Source organism: Astyanax mexicanus, chromosome 18 (genome assembly GCF_023375975.1).
Source record: "Astyanax mexicanus isolate ESR-SI-001 chromosome 18, AstMex3_surface, whole genome shotgun sequence".
Lineage (NCBI taxonomy): Eukaryota > Metazoa > Chordata > Actinopteri > Characiformes > Acestrorhamphidae > Astyanax > Astyanax mexicanus.
This window is the reverse complement of record NC_064425.1, coordinates 776,631-795,908: the sequence shown is the minus strand read 5'-3', so window position 1 is coordinate 795,908 and position 19,278 is coordinate 776,631. Positions and strand designations below refer to the sequence as shown.

At 37.7% G+C, this 19,278-nt stretch overlaps 1 protein-coding gene across 4 annotated transcripts in view; it reads left to right on the top strand.

Annotated features, from left to right (window-relative positions):
* The window catches only part of bcas3 (BCAS3 microtubule associated cell migration factor), a 502,994-nt gene that overhangs the window by 153,330 nt on the left and 330,386 nt on the right, over nucleotides 1–19,278 (top strand). For all 4 annotated transcript variants that reach the window (XM_022675301.2, XM_022675293.2, XM_022675283.2 and 1 more), the window contains 3 exons: nucleotides 12,859–12,983; nucleotides 14,336–14,501; nucleotides 14,741–14,841. In XM_022675301.2, coding sequence (XP_022531022.1) covers nucleotides 12,859–12,983; nucleotides 14,336–14,501; nucleotides 14,741–14,841 — 392 coding nt within the window. The remainder of the gene's footprint in view (nucleotides 1–12,858; nucleotides 12,984–14,335; nucleotides 14,502–14,740; nucleotides 14,842–19,278) is intronic.

The window sequence follows — 19,278 nt, the reverse complement described above, 5'->3', positions numbered from 1 at the left end:
AACAGTTGTTTATTCAGGCGCTCCGTCGCTGTGTTCGTATTTGTGTTGAAGTGTAAATTTATGGCCTGATGATGTGAAGAAGGGTTTGTGTTTTTTGCAGTTAAAGTAAACAGAGCCCTCTCTGTGTGATACTGGAGGAACAGTCCTCCATCTGTTTCTGCTTTTGATTAGTGTGATGATTTTACAACATTAGGAAATAGGAAATTGATCAGTGATCAGGGATTGGGGTGGGCGATATGGCCCTAAATTAGTATCATGATATTGCATATTACATTTATATTGGTATTTTATTCACAGTAAATAAAAAAGTGGATTACTTCTATGTATACACATATATAAGGGAAAAGTAGAAACATAGGGCTGTATCCCAATTGTGAACTGTACTGTACTCAAATACTCAAAGATATATATAGTATTTACTTAGCTTAAAACTATTGGTGAATGATATGGCCCTAAAATAATATCATGATATTGCATATTACACTTATATTTATATTTTATTCACAGTAAATAAAAAAGTGGATTATTCCTATATATAAACAGAGATAATGGAAAAGTAGAAAAGTAGGGCTGTATCCCAATTGTGTAGTATACTGTACTCAAATGCTCAAAGATATATATACTATATATACTAAGCTTAATACTAGGGGTGGATGATATGGCCCAAAAATAATATCATGATATTTCATATTACATGATATTTACAGTGAATAAATAAACAATATATATTTGGATTACTCGTACATATACAGAGATAAGGGAAAAGTAGGGCTGTGTCCCACTTATGTACTATATTGTACTCAAATACTCAAAGATATATATATATATATATAAATATATACTATTTATTAAGCTTAATACTAGGGGTGGGCGATATGGACCAAAAATAACATTATGTTATTGCATATTACGTGGTATTTATAGTGAATAAAAAAAAATTGGATTACTCCTATATACACACAGATAAGGGAAAAGTAGAAAAGTAGGGCTGTGTCCCAATTGTGTACAATACTGTACGCAAATACTCAAAGAAATATATACTATATATACTAAGCTTAATAATAGGGCTGGGCGATATGGACCTAAAATAATATCACGGTATTTCATAGTATTTTTATATTAACGATACTCTTGGCGATTTGATAATATTTCAAGAATACACTACTACAACAAAATAAATATTATATTTTATCATTGCATACAATATGATATGATATGGCACACCCCTAACTGATATATATAAAAAAAAATACATGAATTTTATTAGATTTGTAACAGAAGTCAAAATATAGTATCCAGAATGTCATGATACTGATAATAATGCAATCCAAATATCTCCATATATCCAGGATTAAAGTAAAATAAATGTAAAAAGTAAAAAAAAAAGTAGTACCTGATGTGATAATTAGTGGTGGGTGATATGTCACCATATTTCAAGGTTCTGTTCACCATATTCAAAAATGTTGGCGATATTATTGCACACGATACAATATGATATGACACAATTAGTAATCAGTACTTTAATACTTAGGGGCAGAGATACAGTAACTGATGGGTATTTATACAATACAGACAAGGTGCAAACAATCAGTAACAGGGAGAGCGAGAACACAGTAGTGTCATGTGATCACCAATGTCAGGGAATTGGAGTCTTTGGTATTAACAGTTGTTCAGAGTTCACAAAACGCACATTTCTTTTTCTATTTTTAAAAGCAGTGCATTGCTATATCTATATATGAGGCCACAATAAGCTTCTCCAGAATGTATTCATCTCTTCAATAATTCAATAACATTATATTGGTCATGTGAAGTCTTTTGGATGTGAATATCACATGATTTCCAACAGTTTATCTCTGATATACACTGAGAGTCACAGAAACTGTGTTAAACACTAATCTGCCATGAAATTAATATCACCCCCTTGTTTCTAAACTCATTATCAATTTTGTCAGCTCCACTTACTATAAAGAAATACTCTGTAGTTTAAAAATTACATATCTAGGTTTTATAGTAATATATAAAGTACTATACCAGTCAATACCATTGCTCCAAAACAGCAACTTTACAGCAGAATGAAATTAACCTTCTGAACTTTCAATTTTCAGTGTAAAAGAGTTTATTTCAGCTCATTTTGAAGTACAGCTCTGGAAAAAAATAAAGAGATCACTTAAAAATGATGAGTTTCTATGGAATATAATCAAGAGGAAGATTGATGATCACAAACCATCAAACCACCAAACTGAACTGCTTGAATTTTTGCACCAGGAGTAAAGCAGCATAAAGTTATCCAAAAGCAGTGTGTAAGACTGGTGGAGGAGAACATGATGCCAAGATGCATGAAAAAAACTGTGATTAAAAACCAACCAGGATTATTCCACCAAATATTGATTATTTCTGAACTCTTAAAACTTTATGAATATGAACTTGTTTTCTTTGCATTATTTGAGGTCTGAAAGTTCTGCATCTTTTTGTTATTTCAGTCATTTCTCATTTTCTGTAAATAAATGCTCTAAATGAGAATATTTTTATTTGTAATTTGGGAGAAATGTTGTCTGTAGTTTATAGAATAAAACAACAATGTTCATTTTACTCAAACATAAACCTATAAATAGCAAAATCAGAAAAACTGATTCAGAAACTGAAGTGCGCTCTCCATTTTTTCCAGAACTGTATTTCTATTGGTCCGTTCACCAAGACAGGCAGTGTAAGGGACAGTGGAGATACTTGTTTTTCATTGGACAGTGACGATAGACTCTAAAAACCATCATATTAACTTCTTCTCATCGTTTGTAATTTATCAGTCAATGGTATTGGTAATTTGGTTTATTTACAGCTTCCATTGAATATAAATTTAATTTTTTATTTTATTTTATTTATGTTTTAGATTTTTTAACACTAAAACTTATCACATATCAAGTTTGGCCCCAAGCTTCCTCCCATAATAAACAATTTTAACAAAGCCTGATAACACATTAATGGTTTTACTTATAAATGTAAAAAAACAAACAAAATACAGGGGGGTACCAGCATAAATCATGATTTTAATTATACTAAGCCGCAGTCTTAGCCAAACAATTAATTATGCAATTTTTTTGCATGTCTGTTGACTTATCATGACTTCATTTTAACAGGGTTAAAATAGTGATTTAATTTTTACATGGGCAATGCTATGCCTGTATAGCTAGCATTGTTAGCCTGCTGGAAGCATCAGCTAAAAGCACTATTTTTTTTATTTTAATCACATTTTTATCCCATTTTCACACCAATTTACATGGCCAATTACCCAAATCACTCATTAGGACTCCTCCCCCTATCACTAGTGATGCTCCAACACCAGGAGGGTTAAGAAGACTAGCACACGCCTCCTCTGACGCATCTGAATTCAGACCCCGCCTCTTTTTGAACTGCTGCTGATGCTGTAGCATTGCCGAGTAGCATCACAGCGCTAACGCTCGGAGAAAAGCGCATCGACTCGGTTCTGATACATCAGCTCACAGATGCAGCCTTGTGCTGATCCACATCACTCTAGGAGTGATGAGGGGAAAGAGAGAGCGCCATCTACTGATATACTGTACCCACCCAGAGAGAGAGCAAGAACAACTGTACTCTCTCAGGGCTCCGGCAGCTGATGGCAAGCTGCTGTTCCTTTCTCAGTGTTTGATGGTAGCTTGCAGGGCTAAAATTACAAATGTCACCTTGAAGAATATGGCGATATGATGATGAAAGGATGTGTCCTCATGATGCTGAACATTTTCAATCACTTTCTAATCTGTCTTCCCTGATATACAACAACCATATGGCCACGACCGGCGTCACGAACGTGACTCACGACCAGCGTGACCCTGCTTCAGCTTTCTGCAGCTCGGTGTCGGAGCGAGAGAGCGAGGGAGCGTCGCACTGTATTTGTTTACTGCAGCTCCTGAAAATAAATGGAGGCTGCTTCTGCCCCTGGATGGCGCCGCGCCTGCTCCCGGGCCGTAATGCACGGGGACTTTGATGGTGGACATTACAGATTAAATTATGCCCTTGAGGAAAAGCTATTAGCTCGAGTCAAGAGTCCTCATTTGTTAAATTAAAAGTGGAAATGACATGCAAGGAGTCTTTTCAGTGAATTACAACAGCAGAGAAAAAACTCTCTCAGTCAGAAACGGCGGGAGGAGAGAGAGAAAATGGCAAGAAAGGAAAAGAAAGAAAGACGGAAAGAAAGAAGGAAGAAACGACACATTTGGATTCTGCTTAGTTACGTCCATCTTTCTGTTTTTTTTTTTTTTTACAGGAAACTGTGTTAAACACTAATCTGCCATGAAATTAATCCCACCTCCTTGTTTTTACATTATCAATTTTGTCAGCTCCACTTACTATAAAAGAATACTCTGTAGTTTAAAAATTACAATTCTAGGTTTTATAGTGATATATAAAGTACTATACCAGTCAATACCATCGCTCCAAAACAGCAACTTTACAGGAGAAAGAAATTAACCTTTAAACGTTCAATAAAAGTCAATGTAAAAAGAGTTTATTTCAAGTCATTTTGAAGTACAGCTCTGAATATACTCTGAAAAAATAAGAGAGCACTTTTAAAAATGATGAGTTTCTTTGATTTTACCAAATTGAAAACCTCTGAAATACAATCAAGAATATATTTGTTAAATGTGTTAAATTAAAAATGGAAATGATATGCAAGCAGTCTTTTCAGTGAATTACAACAGCAGAGAAAAAACTCTCTCGGTCAGAAACGGCGGGAGGAGAGAGAGAAAATGCCAAGAAAGAAAAAGAAAGAAAGAAAGAAAGACAGACAGAAAGAAGAAAAGACACATTTGGCTTCTGTTCAGTAACATCCATCTTTGTTTCTTTTTTTTTTTCTAAGCACCACGCTAAGTATGTTTATGTTTCGCATTTTATTGTTATCTGGTTAAATTTTTCGTTGGGTTCCCTCAGTTCCAATAATTATTCTAAATTATATACAGTACAGGCCAAAAGTTTGGACACACCTTCTCTTCGTTTTTTGTTCAGTGCGTTTTCTTTTTATTTTTCATGACTATTTACTTTGTAGATTCTCACTAAAACATCAAAACTATGAATGAACACGTGGAGTTTTATGTACTTAACAAAAAAAGGTGAAATAACTAAAAAAAAACATGTTTTATATTCTAGTTTCTTCAAAATAGCCCCCTTTGCTCTGATTACTGCTTTACACACTCTTGGCATCATTCTCTCAATGAGCTTCTCTAAAAGAGGTGGCCACCTGAAATGAAAAGTTTTCCAACAGTCTTGAAGGAAGGAAGGAGTTCCCAGAGGTGTTTATTAGCACTTGTTGCTCCTTTATCTTCTTCACTCTGTGTTCCAGCTCACCCCAAACCATCTGGATTGGGTTCAGGTCCGGTGACTGTGGAGGTTCAGCTCATTTTTTATTAAGTACATAAAACTCCACATGTGTTCATTCATAGTTTTGATGCTTCAGTGAGAATCTACAATGTAAATATCAGTCATGAAAATAAAGAAAACACACTGAAAAAGAGAAGGTGTGTCCAAACTTTTGGCCTGTACTGTATTTCCGCTCATACATATGGTCTGCAGAATGGTGAATATTGAATGGCGATTGGCTGCCGCTGGTGTTTTTCTGAGACGGGAGCTGAAACCCCAACACTTTCAAGCCACTTCAAGCGAGAGCGAGAGGAAAAGAGTGATTTAAAATACAGACGTATCAATGCCAGTGGTTGTTTTACTTAAAGAACCAGAATATTGCGGAGCAGGCTGTGATCTGGCTCCGCTGGCAACCGCTCGCAACCAAACCCTCTTCAAAGAGCTCTCCTCAAAAACCCCAACGGCAAGACAGCTCTCACTTCCCCTGCTGCTCTCGCGCACTCCAGCCAAACCTACCCTTCAACTGGAGTGCCGTGCCGCGCCGTGCCGCGCAGCGCTCTCATTCTCTTCAACAGCGGTTTGACATTCAAAGGTTGCCATTTATACCTTAAAACATGTCCTAAAGAATAATGTTATTCCCAGATTTATTATTAGAGGCTCGTAGCAGAAAAGCAGCAGAGAGTCGGGGGATCTGGTTTCCTCCGCGTTCCCCTGAACTCTGGGCGGCCGGCGGTCTGAGCCAGCCTGTGATTTTATAGAAATGGATGAATGTAGTCGAGCAGGAGTCAGGCTGAGCCGCTCAGGCTGCTCATTGGAACCAGACGACCGTGTGAAGGAAGGCCTGGAGGATTAACGCTGGATTTTAATAGTGGAGATCAGCTACCGACTCGTTAAACACCTTAATCTGATTTATTGTTTTAATCGATTGACGCCTTTTTCTTTGCTTTTCAGGCATATTACCACAGCTCCAACAGTGCCTTCATCATTACTGATACAGTAGATTACCCATGAATCACAGCTCAGGATAAGTGCAGCAGGGAACACTTGGTCAGCTGTTAAAAAAAAATATTGTCTGAAATAGCAATCAATCAATCATTCAACCTTTTCAGTACCAAAAACATACTGAAATCGTACCAAAAATGTACTGAAAACATACAGAAAACGTACCGAAAACGTATTGAAAACATACGGAAAACGTACTGAAAACGTACTGAAAACGTACCAAAAACGTACTGAAAACATACAGAAAACGTACCGAAAACGTACCGAAAACGTACCGAAAACGTACCGAAAACGTACTGAAAACGTACTGAAAACATACCGAAAATGTACTGAAAACATACCGAAAAATGTATCAAAAACATACTGAAAACATACCGAAAATTTACTGAAAACATACAGAAAATGTACTGGAAACATACCGAAAACATACCTAAAACGTACTGAAAATGTACTGAAAACGTACCTAAAACATACCTAAAACGTACTGAAAACATACCGAAAACATACTGAAAATGTACTGGAAACATACCGAAAACATACCTAAAACGTACTGAAAACATACCGAAAACATACTGAAAATGTACTGGAAACATACCGAAAACATACCTAAAACGTACTGAAAACATACCGAAAACATACTGAAAATGTACTGGAAACATACCGAAAACATACCTAAAACGTACTGAAAACATACCGAAAACATACTGAAAACATACTGAAAACATACCGAAAATGTACTGGAAACATACCGAAAACATACCTAAAACGTACTGAAAATGTACTGAAAACGTACCTAAAACATACCTAAAACGTACTGAAAACATACCGAAAACATACTGAAAATGTACTGGAAACATACCGAAAACATACCTAAAACGTACTGAAAACATACCGAAAACATACTGAAAATGTACTGGAAACATACCGAAAACATACCTAAAACGTACTGAAAACATACCGAAAACATACCGAAAACATACTGAAAACATACTGAAAACATACCGAAAATGTACTGGAAACATACCGAAAACATACCTAAAACGTACCGAAAACATACTGAAAAAATACTGAAAAAATAGCTAAAACGTACCAAAAGAGTACCGAAAGCGTACTGAAAACATACCTAAAACATAGTGAAAACATACTGAAAACGTACAGAGAACGTACCGAACCATGAATTTTCTGTACCGTTACACCCCTACTATGAATGCATTCTTTTTTATTTTGTTCATTATCACAAGTCTGTCTGCATTTTCACTGCATTGTGGGAAATCAGGGGACTCTGTTCCTGAGATCAGGTGTAGAGAGAGAGAGGAAGCGGTGAACTGGACGTACTGACGGTTTTAAACTCCTCTGTGTGTTAAATTCACTCTGGAAACTCTGTTCTTCATGACAGACAGAGAGACAGACAGAGAGACAGACAGCCACACATCCACCCGGGCCAAGGCAATATCCTGACACGCTGCTATCTCCTCATCAGACACACACACACACACACACTCATACACACTACACCTCACATTTTTAGTTATTCAGTTCCCCCTCTCTCCAACACTAATAAATGGCTGCCAGTAGCTCTTTTATTGGCTCTTCTCCTCCAGCAGAGCTCCATCCCTCGCTCGGTGTTGGTGGAACAGAGACGTCAGCATCACTCCTCATCCTGAGAGTAATTTACGACTTGCTGACAGCTTTAAGGGAAGTGAAAGAGTGAGAGTTCAGCGCAGCAACAGGTCACTCAGCACCTATTAGAGAGTCACGCGGGGCCGGAGACACACGAGTTCAACTACTGGACAATCCATCCCCATTTACCCTTTAAATGAGATATTTTTGGAAATATTTCATAGATTTTCATTACGTCTCTTTCGCAGCTGAATATTTCCCCCTGTAGTGAAGTGCTGGGTGATGGATTACCCGTATCACCCCGTGCACCCTGATCTCTCACTCTCACTCTTTACAGAGCCTGAGCATGTCAGCAGGGAAATCACTGTTTATGAGCATATATCAAATATATAATGTTCAATATCTGTCTAATAAATCAATAAATTGCTAAAATACATTGAAAAACAACTGAAAAGTAATATCATAGTGTGTCGCTATCATGGTATCTATCTATCTACCTACCTACCAGATCAATGAAGTGTCTGTCTGTCTACCCATCTACCCACCATCTATCCATCTATCTATCTAATGGGATCAGTAAAGTGTCTGTCTATATCAGGGGTGTCCAAACTACGGCCCGCGGGCCATTTGCGGCCCGTTTCCTTTTTTGGAGCGGCCCGCGAGGTATTTTAGAAATAGAATGAAAGTTGTCCCGCTGTTAAGCAGGTTTTTATAATGTGAGATTCAAAGTTTGAACGCTAGGTGTCAGAAACGGGCCAAAGAGTCTAAAAGCGGAGAGAGTGCGCAGTTATAGCGCAGAAAAACGGGCCAAAGAGTCTAAAAGCGGAGAGAGTGCGCAGTTATAGCGCAGAAAAATGGGCCAAAGAGTCTAAAAGTTGCCGTAATTAAGGAGTTTAATATTAAGAGACATCATGAAATTAAACATCAATTTGAAAAATCTTAGTTTACACAACACTGTCAAAGATAAAGATAGTGTGTAAATGAAATTAATCAGAAAAATGTATTATTTAAAGTGGTATATTTCATTATTTGTTTTATTACAGAGTCTGTGGGCCGTGACTTCAAATATATTTCTCCTTCTGGCCCCCAACAAAAAAAGTTTGGACACCCCTGGTCTATACCATCCATCCTTCCATCCATCCATCCATCCATCCATCCATCCATCCATCTTTTAGTTGTTAATGTGTTTTAGCAATTTATTGATTTATTGCACAAATATTGAACATTATATGTTTGATATCTGCTTATAAAAACTGTTTTTTTAATTGAATATTTTTTTTTTAATATATTTACTCATTAATTGAATTCTATATTTAAAAAAGCCTATAAGGACTTATGCATTAGTAATAGGGGTGGGTGGTATGGACCTAAAATATCATGATATGTCAAGGTATTTTTGCAATAATGATACAAAAAATATTTCAAGAATACACTACTGCAAAAAAATTTAAATTACATTTTATTACTGCATACAATATGAAATGGCTCACCCCTCTGTGAATGGGGAGCTGAAATGAGTTTTTTTTGTATTAGCTTTTGAATGCATATTCATAAAGTTTTAAGAGTTCAGAAATAATCAATATTTGGTGGAATAACCCTGGTTGGTTTTTAATCACAGTTTTTTTTCATGCATCTTGGCATCATGTTCTCCTCCACCAGTCTTACACACTGCTTTTGGATAACTTTATGCTGCTTTACTCCTGGTGCAAAAATTCAAGCAGTTCAGTTTGGTGGTTTGATGGTTTGTGATCATCCATCTTCCTCTTGATTATATTCCAGAGATTTTTAATTTGGTAAAATTAAAGAAACTCATCATTTTTAAGTGCTCTATTATTATTTTTTATTTTCTCAGGGTTTATAGGGTCCTACATGCAGGTATTACAGTGCAGGTCCGGACACTGATACTCCTCTGCTACTGTTCCTGGATGAGTTCCATATGGCCGCCCATGTTACCCAGCTCAACCATTTTCTGTGTTGGGTTTCATCAAACCGTTTCTGGCTTGCAGAATAATTCAATAGCCCACAATAAATTCTTTTAAATGGCTAATCCAGAGCGAGAGCTGCAGAGGCAGCTGCACATCTTCCATTTAGACCAGATTTTATAAGCAAATGACAGCAATTACACGACATAAACACTGACTTCAGTTTGTCAGCATGCGTATGACCAGCTTTTAGGGCCGAGGAACACAAATATAATCTGCATTTATAATAAATTATTCACTATTTATTGGCTTTGACCCCTGATGTAAATAGTCTGTTTTCTTACAGCTTTTAATAAATGTGTTTAGTCGTCTGTGTACAACAATGTTGGCAGATTGTTTAGAATTTAACACAGAAAAAGCATTAAACAAGAGTATGATTAATTTATTTTAGACACTTTTCTACTCATTTTCTTATTAATGCCACATCTTTCTGCACAATTCCACTATTCCACGGTTTTGCTGAAAGTCTCTGTTTTACTGTATTACTAAAAAAGGGCAGACATAGCTCTCAAAGCTCAGGTGTGCACCATTTAAAATGAATGGAATACACCCGCAATGATCAAAAGTATATATATACAGCTTAAAAATGATGAGGAAACCTCTGGAATATAATCAAGAGGAAGATGGATGATCACAAACCATCAAACCACCAAACTGAACTGCTTGAATTAATTTTTGCACCAGGAGTAAAGCAGCATAAAGTTATCCAAAAGCAGTGTGTAAGACTGGTGGAGGAGAACATGATGCCAAGATGCATGATTAAAAACTGTGATTAAAAACCAACCAGGATTATTCCACCAAATATTGATTATTTCTGAACTCTTAAAACTTTATGAATATGAACTTGTTTTCTTTGCATTATTTGAGGTCTGAAAGCTCTGCATCTTTTTGTTATTTCTGTCATTTCTCATTTTCTGTAAATAAATGCTCTAAATGAGAATATTTTTATTTGGAATTTGGGAGAAATGTTGTCTGTAGTTTATAGAATAAAACAACAATGTTCATTTTACTCAAACATAAACCTATAAATAGTAAAATCAGAGAAACTGATTCAGAATTGTAGATTGTAGATTAATACTAAAACCATCCAAACTATGCAGGAAAACTTTAAGTAGTAAACAAAATAATTATTTAGTAAGCGAAAAAGAATATGTTTTATCATATTTTAGATTCTTTAAAATCTCCTCTTGTTTAGATGATCAGTTTTGAACATCTCTGCTGGATTTTCTCAGTCAGTTTTATGATGTAGAGTCTCCTGGAATTCAGGCTTTCAGTTAACAGCTGTGCTGAACTCATCAAGAGTTAATTACCTGAATTTCTTGTCTCTTAATAAAGTGTTTGAGAGCATCAGTTAAAGTAAAGTAGTGAAGAGGTAGAGTTACAGGTATACAGTGAATAGTGAATATTTGAGTAATGTTCGAATCCAGATTATGAGAAGAAACAACTACTCAACTAAATAAAGAAAATAAATACTAAAAAAAAAAAAAAAAAAATCAGCCGTTTTTTTTTTTTTATAAGTGTCCTCAACTGTTGAAGACACTGTATTTTATTACAGGCGTGGTGGTGTGTGTTACTGTGATGCTCATTGTGTTCAGAGAATCAGTTTTTTGTTTGTGTTGATGGGAAATGTTCTTAGCTGATCTAAAATCCTGTGTAAGAAGTCGTTTGTGCTGCGGGACATTGTCCTGATTTATGTGTCCCGAGCTGATGCGTCTTTTCTCTCAGTGATGTGGCTTTAACTTTCCTCTGTTATTAAACCCTGAAACTCAGTTTCCTCCAGCAGACTGTAGAACCAACACTGTACCAACAAACAACTCTCTCTCTCTCTCTCTCTCTCTCTCTCTCTGTCTTTCTCTCTTTCTCTCTCTCTTTCTTTCCCTCTCTCTCTCTCTCTCTCTCTCTCTCTCTCTTTCTCTCTCTTTCTTTCTCTCGGTCTCTGTCTCTGTCTTCTTTCTCTTGTCTTCTCTTTCTTTTTCTCTCTGTCTCTTTCTGTTTCTTTCTTTTTCTCTTTGTCTCTGTCTCTCTTTATCCGGTCTCTTTTTCTCTCTCTCTGTTTCTGTTTTTCTTTCTCTCTGTCTCTTTATGTCTCTGTTTCTCTCTCAATTCTGTCTCTCTCTCTCTGCCTGTCTCTCTTTCTCTTTGTCTCTCTTCATATATGTCTCTGTGTCTCTCTCTGTCTCTTTTTCTCTCCATCTTTCTCTGTGTCTCTGTCTCTGTTTCTTTCTTTCTCTGTCTCTCTGTCTCTGTTTCTTTCTTTCTCTGTCTCTCTGTCTCTGTTTCTTTCTTTCTCTGTCTCTCTGTCTCTGCTTCTTTCTTTCTCTGTCTCTCTGTCTCTGTTTCTTTCTTTCTCTGTCTCTCTGCCTCTGTTTCTTTCTTTCTCTGTCTCTCTGTCATTAATGTGTGATCAGGTCTCTGTTTCTCTGTTTAAAACTTAAAACTTTCTGTCTTTCTCTTTCTGTTTCTTTCTTTATGTGTCTTTTTTTCTTTGTCTCTATTTGTTTCTGTCTCTTTATAACTCTCTCTCTTTCTTTCTCTTTCACTCTAGTCGGTTTTCCATCCGCAAAGAAAAACACCTAAATATTGCAAAAAACGCCTGTTTATCCAAAAATGACAGACATTCTGAATTGACTTTAACTTGGTATGAGAAAAGGTACTTCCACTGGATGCTCTTTAAGGCAGCAGCTATAAAAGCGTCTCTATATGACTGTAAAAACACAGGTTGACTTAAATTTTGTTGTAATTTTGTTGTTTTCCTGTATTATCTGACGTTTATTTTCTATAATTTCATAAGTGCGTAAAACCAATTGATGGAAGCCCTTCTTCTCCCTCACAGTCTCTGGTTCTCCTGTGTTTCCTGTTCCTCACTCCTGTTACTCTCTGTCTCCTGCAGTAAAGCCAAGCCTCCTCCTCAGATCTCTCCCAGTAAGTCGAGTGGGGGGGAGTTCTGTGTAGCGGCGGTCTTCGCCTCGTCTCGCTCCTGGTTCATCACCAACCCCAACATGAAGAGAGAGAAAGGTCAGAGAGAAGCTCATACACAACATTAATCACACACAATTATAGTGATTAAACATGTTCAAAACGTTCTAAAGTTCTATTGGGCGTGTGTAGGCATGTAAAATGAGTCCATACTGGTTCCAGAATTGTATAATTAAGCTTTAATACATTTGTGTTTCATGCTATAATGTGTAATATTGGCACTGCTGTGATGCGGTCGTAGTTCAGCCATAAAATAGCACAGCAGTGCTAGTATTACACGTTATATCACAAATCTCAAGTGTATTATTGCGATATATTTGTACCACAGTTCCATTATCACTGTTTATTGAAAGATTTTAAAGAGTTAAAGAGGAGGAGAAAGTAGAATCTGTTTGGTTATAAAAACTCCACCAGTTAAAATAGTTCCATTACTGCTCTGTTTGTTTGTAGCTGCGCTGTTTGGATTGTAAGCGCTGCTGCATCGTTGCTAGGTTACTTGTATGTGGCGGAGTAATACAGTAATACATGGAGAGCTTCGGTTACAGTGCATTACCAGCTGATAACGGTACTAATAGAATGCCTCTCAGCCAATCACATTGCAGGGTCAGAACTAACTGTGGTATAATATATATTCGTAGGTCTGGAATCATTTGTAGAATCCTAAAGAACCGTGTATTTGAAAGAATGATTAAATATTGAGACAAATAATTATAGCATATAATTGTTGTTGTTACAATATGTTTTTTGTTTTAATCATTATATTTGGGCTACTAGAGCAGAAAATAAAAGGAAAAGTCAAAACATTTATTATTTACTAATGTTTTCAAACTTTGATAGTGAATATATAAACTGCTTGGCTTGTATTTGATGCCTCTATTGCATAAAATATAAGGAGTTTTGGTTTAACATAAGGCTCCTTAATAAAGGGTTTAAAAATAGTTCATAAAGGAGTTTATTAATGTTATTAGTCCATTAATAAGCAGTTACAACACATACATTAAAAGGACGACAGTGGTCGGTCGTTTTACAATTGGTGAATAGTGATTTTTCTTACATTTATACTGTTAGATTTTTCTGGATGCTTATCTTACTTATAAAATAACATGAAATAACTTTCTATATTATTTAATTATATATGTGAATGCTAACTTATATAAAAAAAAAACAAATTAGGATAAGTTTTATGTGTTTTAACTATGTATTAATAGCTTATAAAGTATTTACAACCTAATTATTAACCATTAATAAACTTCCTCTTAGACTATTTGTAAACTCTTTATAAAGGAGCCTTATTTTAAAGTTTATTCTAAACTCATATAAGAGAAATAAATGTGTTTTAACAGGTTTTACAGTGTTTATTTAATGGATGTCTGTGTGATTTCTGATTTCAGATCAGTCTCGTCAGGCCGTTGTTGACTCTCTCTACATCGTGAGCTGTTATGGTAATCTGGTGGAACATGTGCTGGAGCCTCGGCCAATAAGCACAGCGCAGAAGATCGGGGACGACACGCCGTTGGAGCTGAACACGTCTCCGAGAGCATGCTGGAATTTAGCCAGGTAGTGGATCTTCCCTCTGCTCACCTGAGGAGTTTTACCTCTGTAGTTCTGTAGTCCTAAAATCTGAACCAACTTTAAGGTCCACTTTTATTTGTGTACACACCTTTTGACTGTGACAGTGTGATTACAGCAGCAGATAGTTGGGTCCAATCACCTGTAGCAGATGAAACTATTGTAAAAACCTCTGCTACGTCTCTTTTATGCTTCATAAAATAGATTTTTGTGTTTGTTTTGAGCAGAACGCCACAGTGGAACGAGCTGCAGCCTCCTTTTAACAGCAGCCACCCCTTGGTTCTGGCGTCAGACTTGGTGCAGTACTATCAATACCTCCTGGCTGGCTGTAAGTACCTGTGTGGAGCATGTGTTATTGTACAACATCACGGCTGTGATTTGGTCGTAGGCACATACAGAAGGAGAGCTCGAGTGTTCAAATGCTTTTTTACAAAATGCATAAATAAAATAAATCAAAAACCTCAATTAATTCATAAAGAATATGCTTTAAATACAGACTGTGCCTTCCACCAAAAAGTAGTTCCACAACACGTGAACTGTAACAAAACTGTAAAAACTACAAAACGTTACCAACACCAACGCTAGCTTGAAATAAAAATTGGAAATAAGTATAGAATAGGGAAAATTAAGGTGGTTGGTACACATTAGGAGTCGTCTTCATGTGAAAGCTGTGTGTTTGCGAGCATTTTTGCCTGTGTTCTGGGTGGTGTTGGTTAGCTTAGCTAGCTGGCAGGCTAGCTGTGCCAGTAGGACTGTGGTTAGGTTAGCATAGCTTGCATTAGCTTAGCATTAGCTTAGCTTAGCCTAGCCTAGACAGATTTAGTGTGAGAAGGCTGTGCTGTTATCAGAAATATTCGCACCATTAGAACATTTAACCAATCAGATAGTAAGGTCTAAACTGACTGTATAAATTACTTATAATAATAATAATAACAACAACAACATCAACAACAACAACAATAATAATAATAATAATAATAATAATAATAATTATAATTATAATTATAATAATTATATGTGCTAAATAAAATATTGCTAATCTTCATTACAGGCAACTTCAAAGCCCAGATTGTAGTATTTAGTATTGATCATTGAGTTTCATAATATTATATTATTAACCAATGGCAATACCTTTTTTGAACTGAGGTGCACTGTTGCAACAGGACAATGCTTGTCCACATACATATATATATATATGTGTGTTGCTTAATATATATGATGACCCAATGTTCCTTATATTCTTTACCTTCGCTCTGAAAATCTGGCAACCCAACACTTCCTATTTGCAAACTATTTTTGCAACAGTTTCTTTGATGATCAGTGTTTTTTCCTCATGGCTCTTTTATTTTTAACGTTATTGGCGCTACAGTCTCAATTTTTTACGCTTCTTTCAAAGGGTCACGGAGAGATAAGTGCACACACAGGGTTCACACTCAGCATAGCGTGTAGCTTAGCGTAGCATAGCATAGTGCAGTGTGTGGATGTGAATCTCCTAATGGTCTCTTGAATCAGGTCTTTGTCACTTGGCCGTAATGCTTCTTCTCCCCGAGACACAACGGGCATCATGCCTCTGAATTAACCCAGCATTCAAATAAGGGCAATTAGTGCGCCTTTAAATCCGTGTAATTCAATAACAAGTGCAGAGAGAGTGCCAGCGTTTTAGGTTGCCGTCCGACGGGCAACTCCAGGGCAGGACGCTCACGGACGACCACACATCTAATACATCTTGAATAAATGAGCATTAGCCAGATAATCATAAACATAAATCAGTAATTAGCTCTCCGAGTGCTTCGGGCGAAGCGTCGCGTTTGTTCTCTCTCGCTAAATCCCGAAGCGCTCCAGGCCGAACGGGTAGAATATTCTCTAGAATTAGCTCTAATAGCCTCGCATGTGTCAGCGTGATGAAGCAGCTTCTCGTGAGCGGCCGTGGCAGCATCTCTGTGCAAATGTGCTCCACTAGGGGGAAGTGACATAATCAGCAGTGTGTTAACATTTACGTCCAATTAAAATTAGCCACAGATCTTTTGCCCCATCCTTCCCCATTAACGGTGAGCCTCGACCAACCCTAGATAACATATAGTCGTAGTTCACTGTAGAAGAAAGTGGCAAAATGAATGGTCCAGCAATCCACTAAATAAACTGTATGAAATATCTCCAATCATTAATATTAAATGCAATATGCACTATTAAACATGTCTTCGTAGACTGTGCTGCACTTTTAACCACCAGAAATAACTTTTATAAGGTTACAAATATGAAAAAACAGTTTGATAAGATTCCACCAGCTAAAATACTTCATTTTCTGGAAGCCCTTCATATAAAGAAACTGATTTATATATGTGATGCTCGAAAATGTAAAATCCAATATTAATCTGTAGTACAGTTCTACAGTACAATGTTTGGAGACTCAGAGGTGTCCACCACTGTGGTTGAGAAGTGCTACAGCTCTGGGAAAGAAGCTGTTAGCGTGTTGTGTTGTTTTACTGGTTTTGATGATTCTAAGCTTTTTTGCCAGAGGGGTTTGGAGTCTGATGGAAGGTGATGTCCAGGATCTTTTTCTTTATCTTTTCTTCTTTTTTAATGCCGAGAGAAACGAGTCTGGATTCAACAAAGTGTCGTCTCAGTGTCTCAGTGATGCAGGAGTCAGATCTCACGCGGGGACGAGTTTAGCCGGGCTGCCACCTTCAATTAAACGCGGAGAAACGAGCCGAGCGGAGACGAAGCTCTAACTCTGCTCCCGATACAAACGTTATCATCAGGCTCTCGTGTTCCCTGTAAGATCAGATGAAGCCCACGGCGGAGAGGCAGGAGAAGAAAGGGGAAGATGACGGAAGAGAGGCAGAGATAGCGCGAGGTTCCCAGGCTCCGCCGGGCGTCCCTGCCTCTCCTCGGACCGGGCGGACCCGCGGCGGCACGGCGTGATTGACGCGCCGGCGTTTGCCTCTATATTGGATGACCCAGCTGATTAAAAATGCAGCATGTGGACGGTGGGGTCGGAGGAGCTGGAGCCTGCAGGGCTGGTGATAAAAGCAGCCGTGGCGCCACTTCATGGTCACTATCTCCACCTGTCCATCTGCCCGGGCTTCGGCTGCAGCTCGGGAGGAGGAGGAGCATTACTCAGCGGCCACCGGCGAGTCTACCCGAGATGATGGGCAGATAATGAGGAGGCGCTGGACTCTGCAGAAGCTCCTCGGAAGCAGCTGACGGCGCTCAGGGAATCCTCAGCTCGCCAGATTAGCGACGTTTTAGTCCTTTTTATCATCCCGTACAGGCACCTCCGAGTCTGTGAGCTCGCTAACGAATCAGCCGAGATTTCTTAAAAGGAAAAGGAAAAGGAGGTGTGAGATACACGTCTTTCATACTTTTTTTTGCAGCTTTAACTTGTTTCTTATGTTTTCAGAATGCTCAAAGTTGGACAATATGGAATTTTGGTTTATAAATAAATAAGAGAGCACTTCAGTTTCTGGATCAGTTTCTCTGATTTTGCTATTTATAGGTTAATATTTGAGTAAAATGAACATTGTTGTTTTATTCTATAAACTACAGACAACATTTCTCCCAAATTCAACATAAAAATATTCTCATTTAGAGCATTTATTTACAGAAAATGAGAAATGACTGAAATAACAAAAAGATGCAGAGCTTTCAGACCTCAAATAATGCAAAGAAAACAAGTTCATATTCATAAAGTTTTACGAGTTCAGAAATAATCAATATTTGGAGGAATAATCCTGTTTTTAAATATTTTTTATTCATGCATCTTGGCATCATGTTCTCCTCCACCAGTCTTACACACTGCTTTTGGATACCTTTATGCTGCTTTACTCCTGGTGCAAAAATTCAAGCAGTTCAGTTTGGTGGTTTGATGGTTTGTGATCATCCATCTTCCTCTTGATTATATTCCAGAGGTTTCCAATTTAATAAAATTAAAGAAACTCATCTCTTTTTGTTGCACCAGGAGTAAAGCTGCATAAAGTTATCCAAAAGCAGTGTGTAAGACTGGTGGAGGAGAACATGATGCCAAGATGCATGAAAAAAAACTGTGCTTGAAAACCGTTTGGAGTTATTCCACCAAATATTTATTTCTGAACTCTTATTTCTCCATTTATGAATATGAACTTGTTTTCTTTGCATTATTTTGTTTTCAGCCATGCTGTTCAGACACCTCTGGTCGGCTTCACGGTTTGTTTGATGAAAACAGGCTCTGAATAATTCACCTCCAGCTCTGAGGCTGGCTCCGGTCAGCAGCGCTGCAGCCGCTGTTATAATGCTGTAATTGTGGCCAGAGAGTCTGCGGGGCCTGCAGCCTGCCCGCCTGCATGCTGACTGCTGGTCAATAGCCCTAATTGCCTCCCTGGGTCATCAGCAGGCGCATCAGACTGAGAGAGGGGTAAAGGGCAGCGGTGGCGCCACCGAGGGGTCAGCCCAGAGGCTCTACTGTCCACTCTGCTCTCAAACGCCTGATAACATCATTAGCGTTATGTTTCACATGAGACCCTTCAGCCTTAAGGTCACTCAGTCAATCGCTGCCACCCCCAAACCCTCCAACCCCGCCCCCCACCAACTCCTCCCACCCCCTCCCGCCTGCTTCCTGCTTTACCTGCTGCTGATTCTCCTGACTGACCTCAGGTAGCTGCCTGACCTAAACTTGCCTCCCTCTACACTACTTTATTATTTTATTATGGCATATTCTGATGAATCTGTGCCATTTCTGTGTAAATGTGCACAAAAATATCTTAAAAATTAATTTTAAAGTTCTTATACG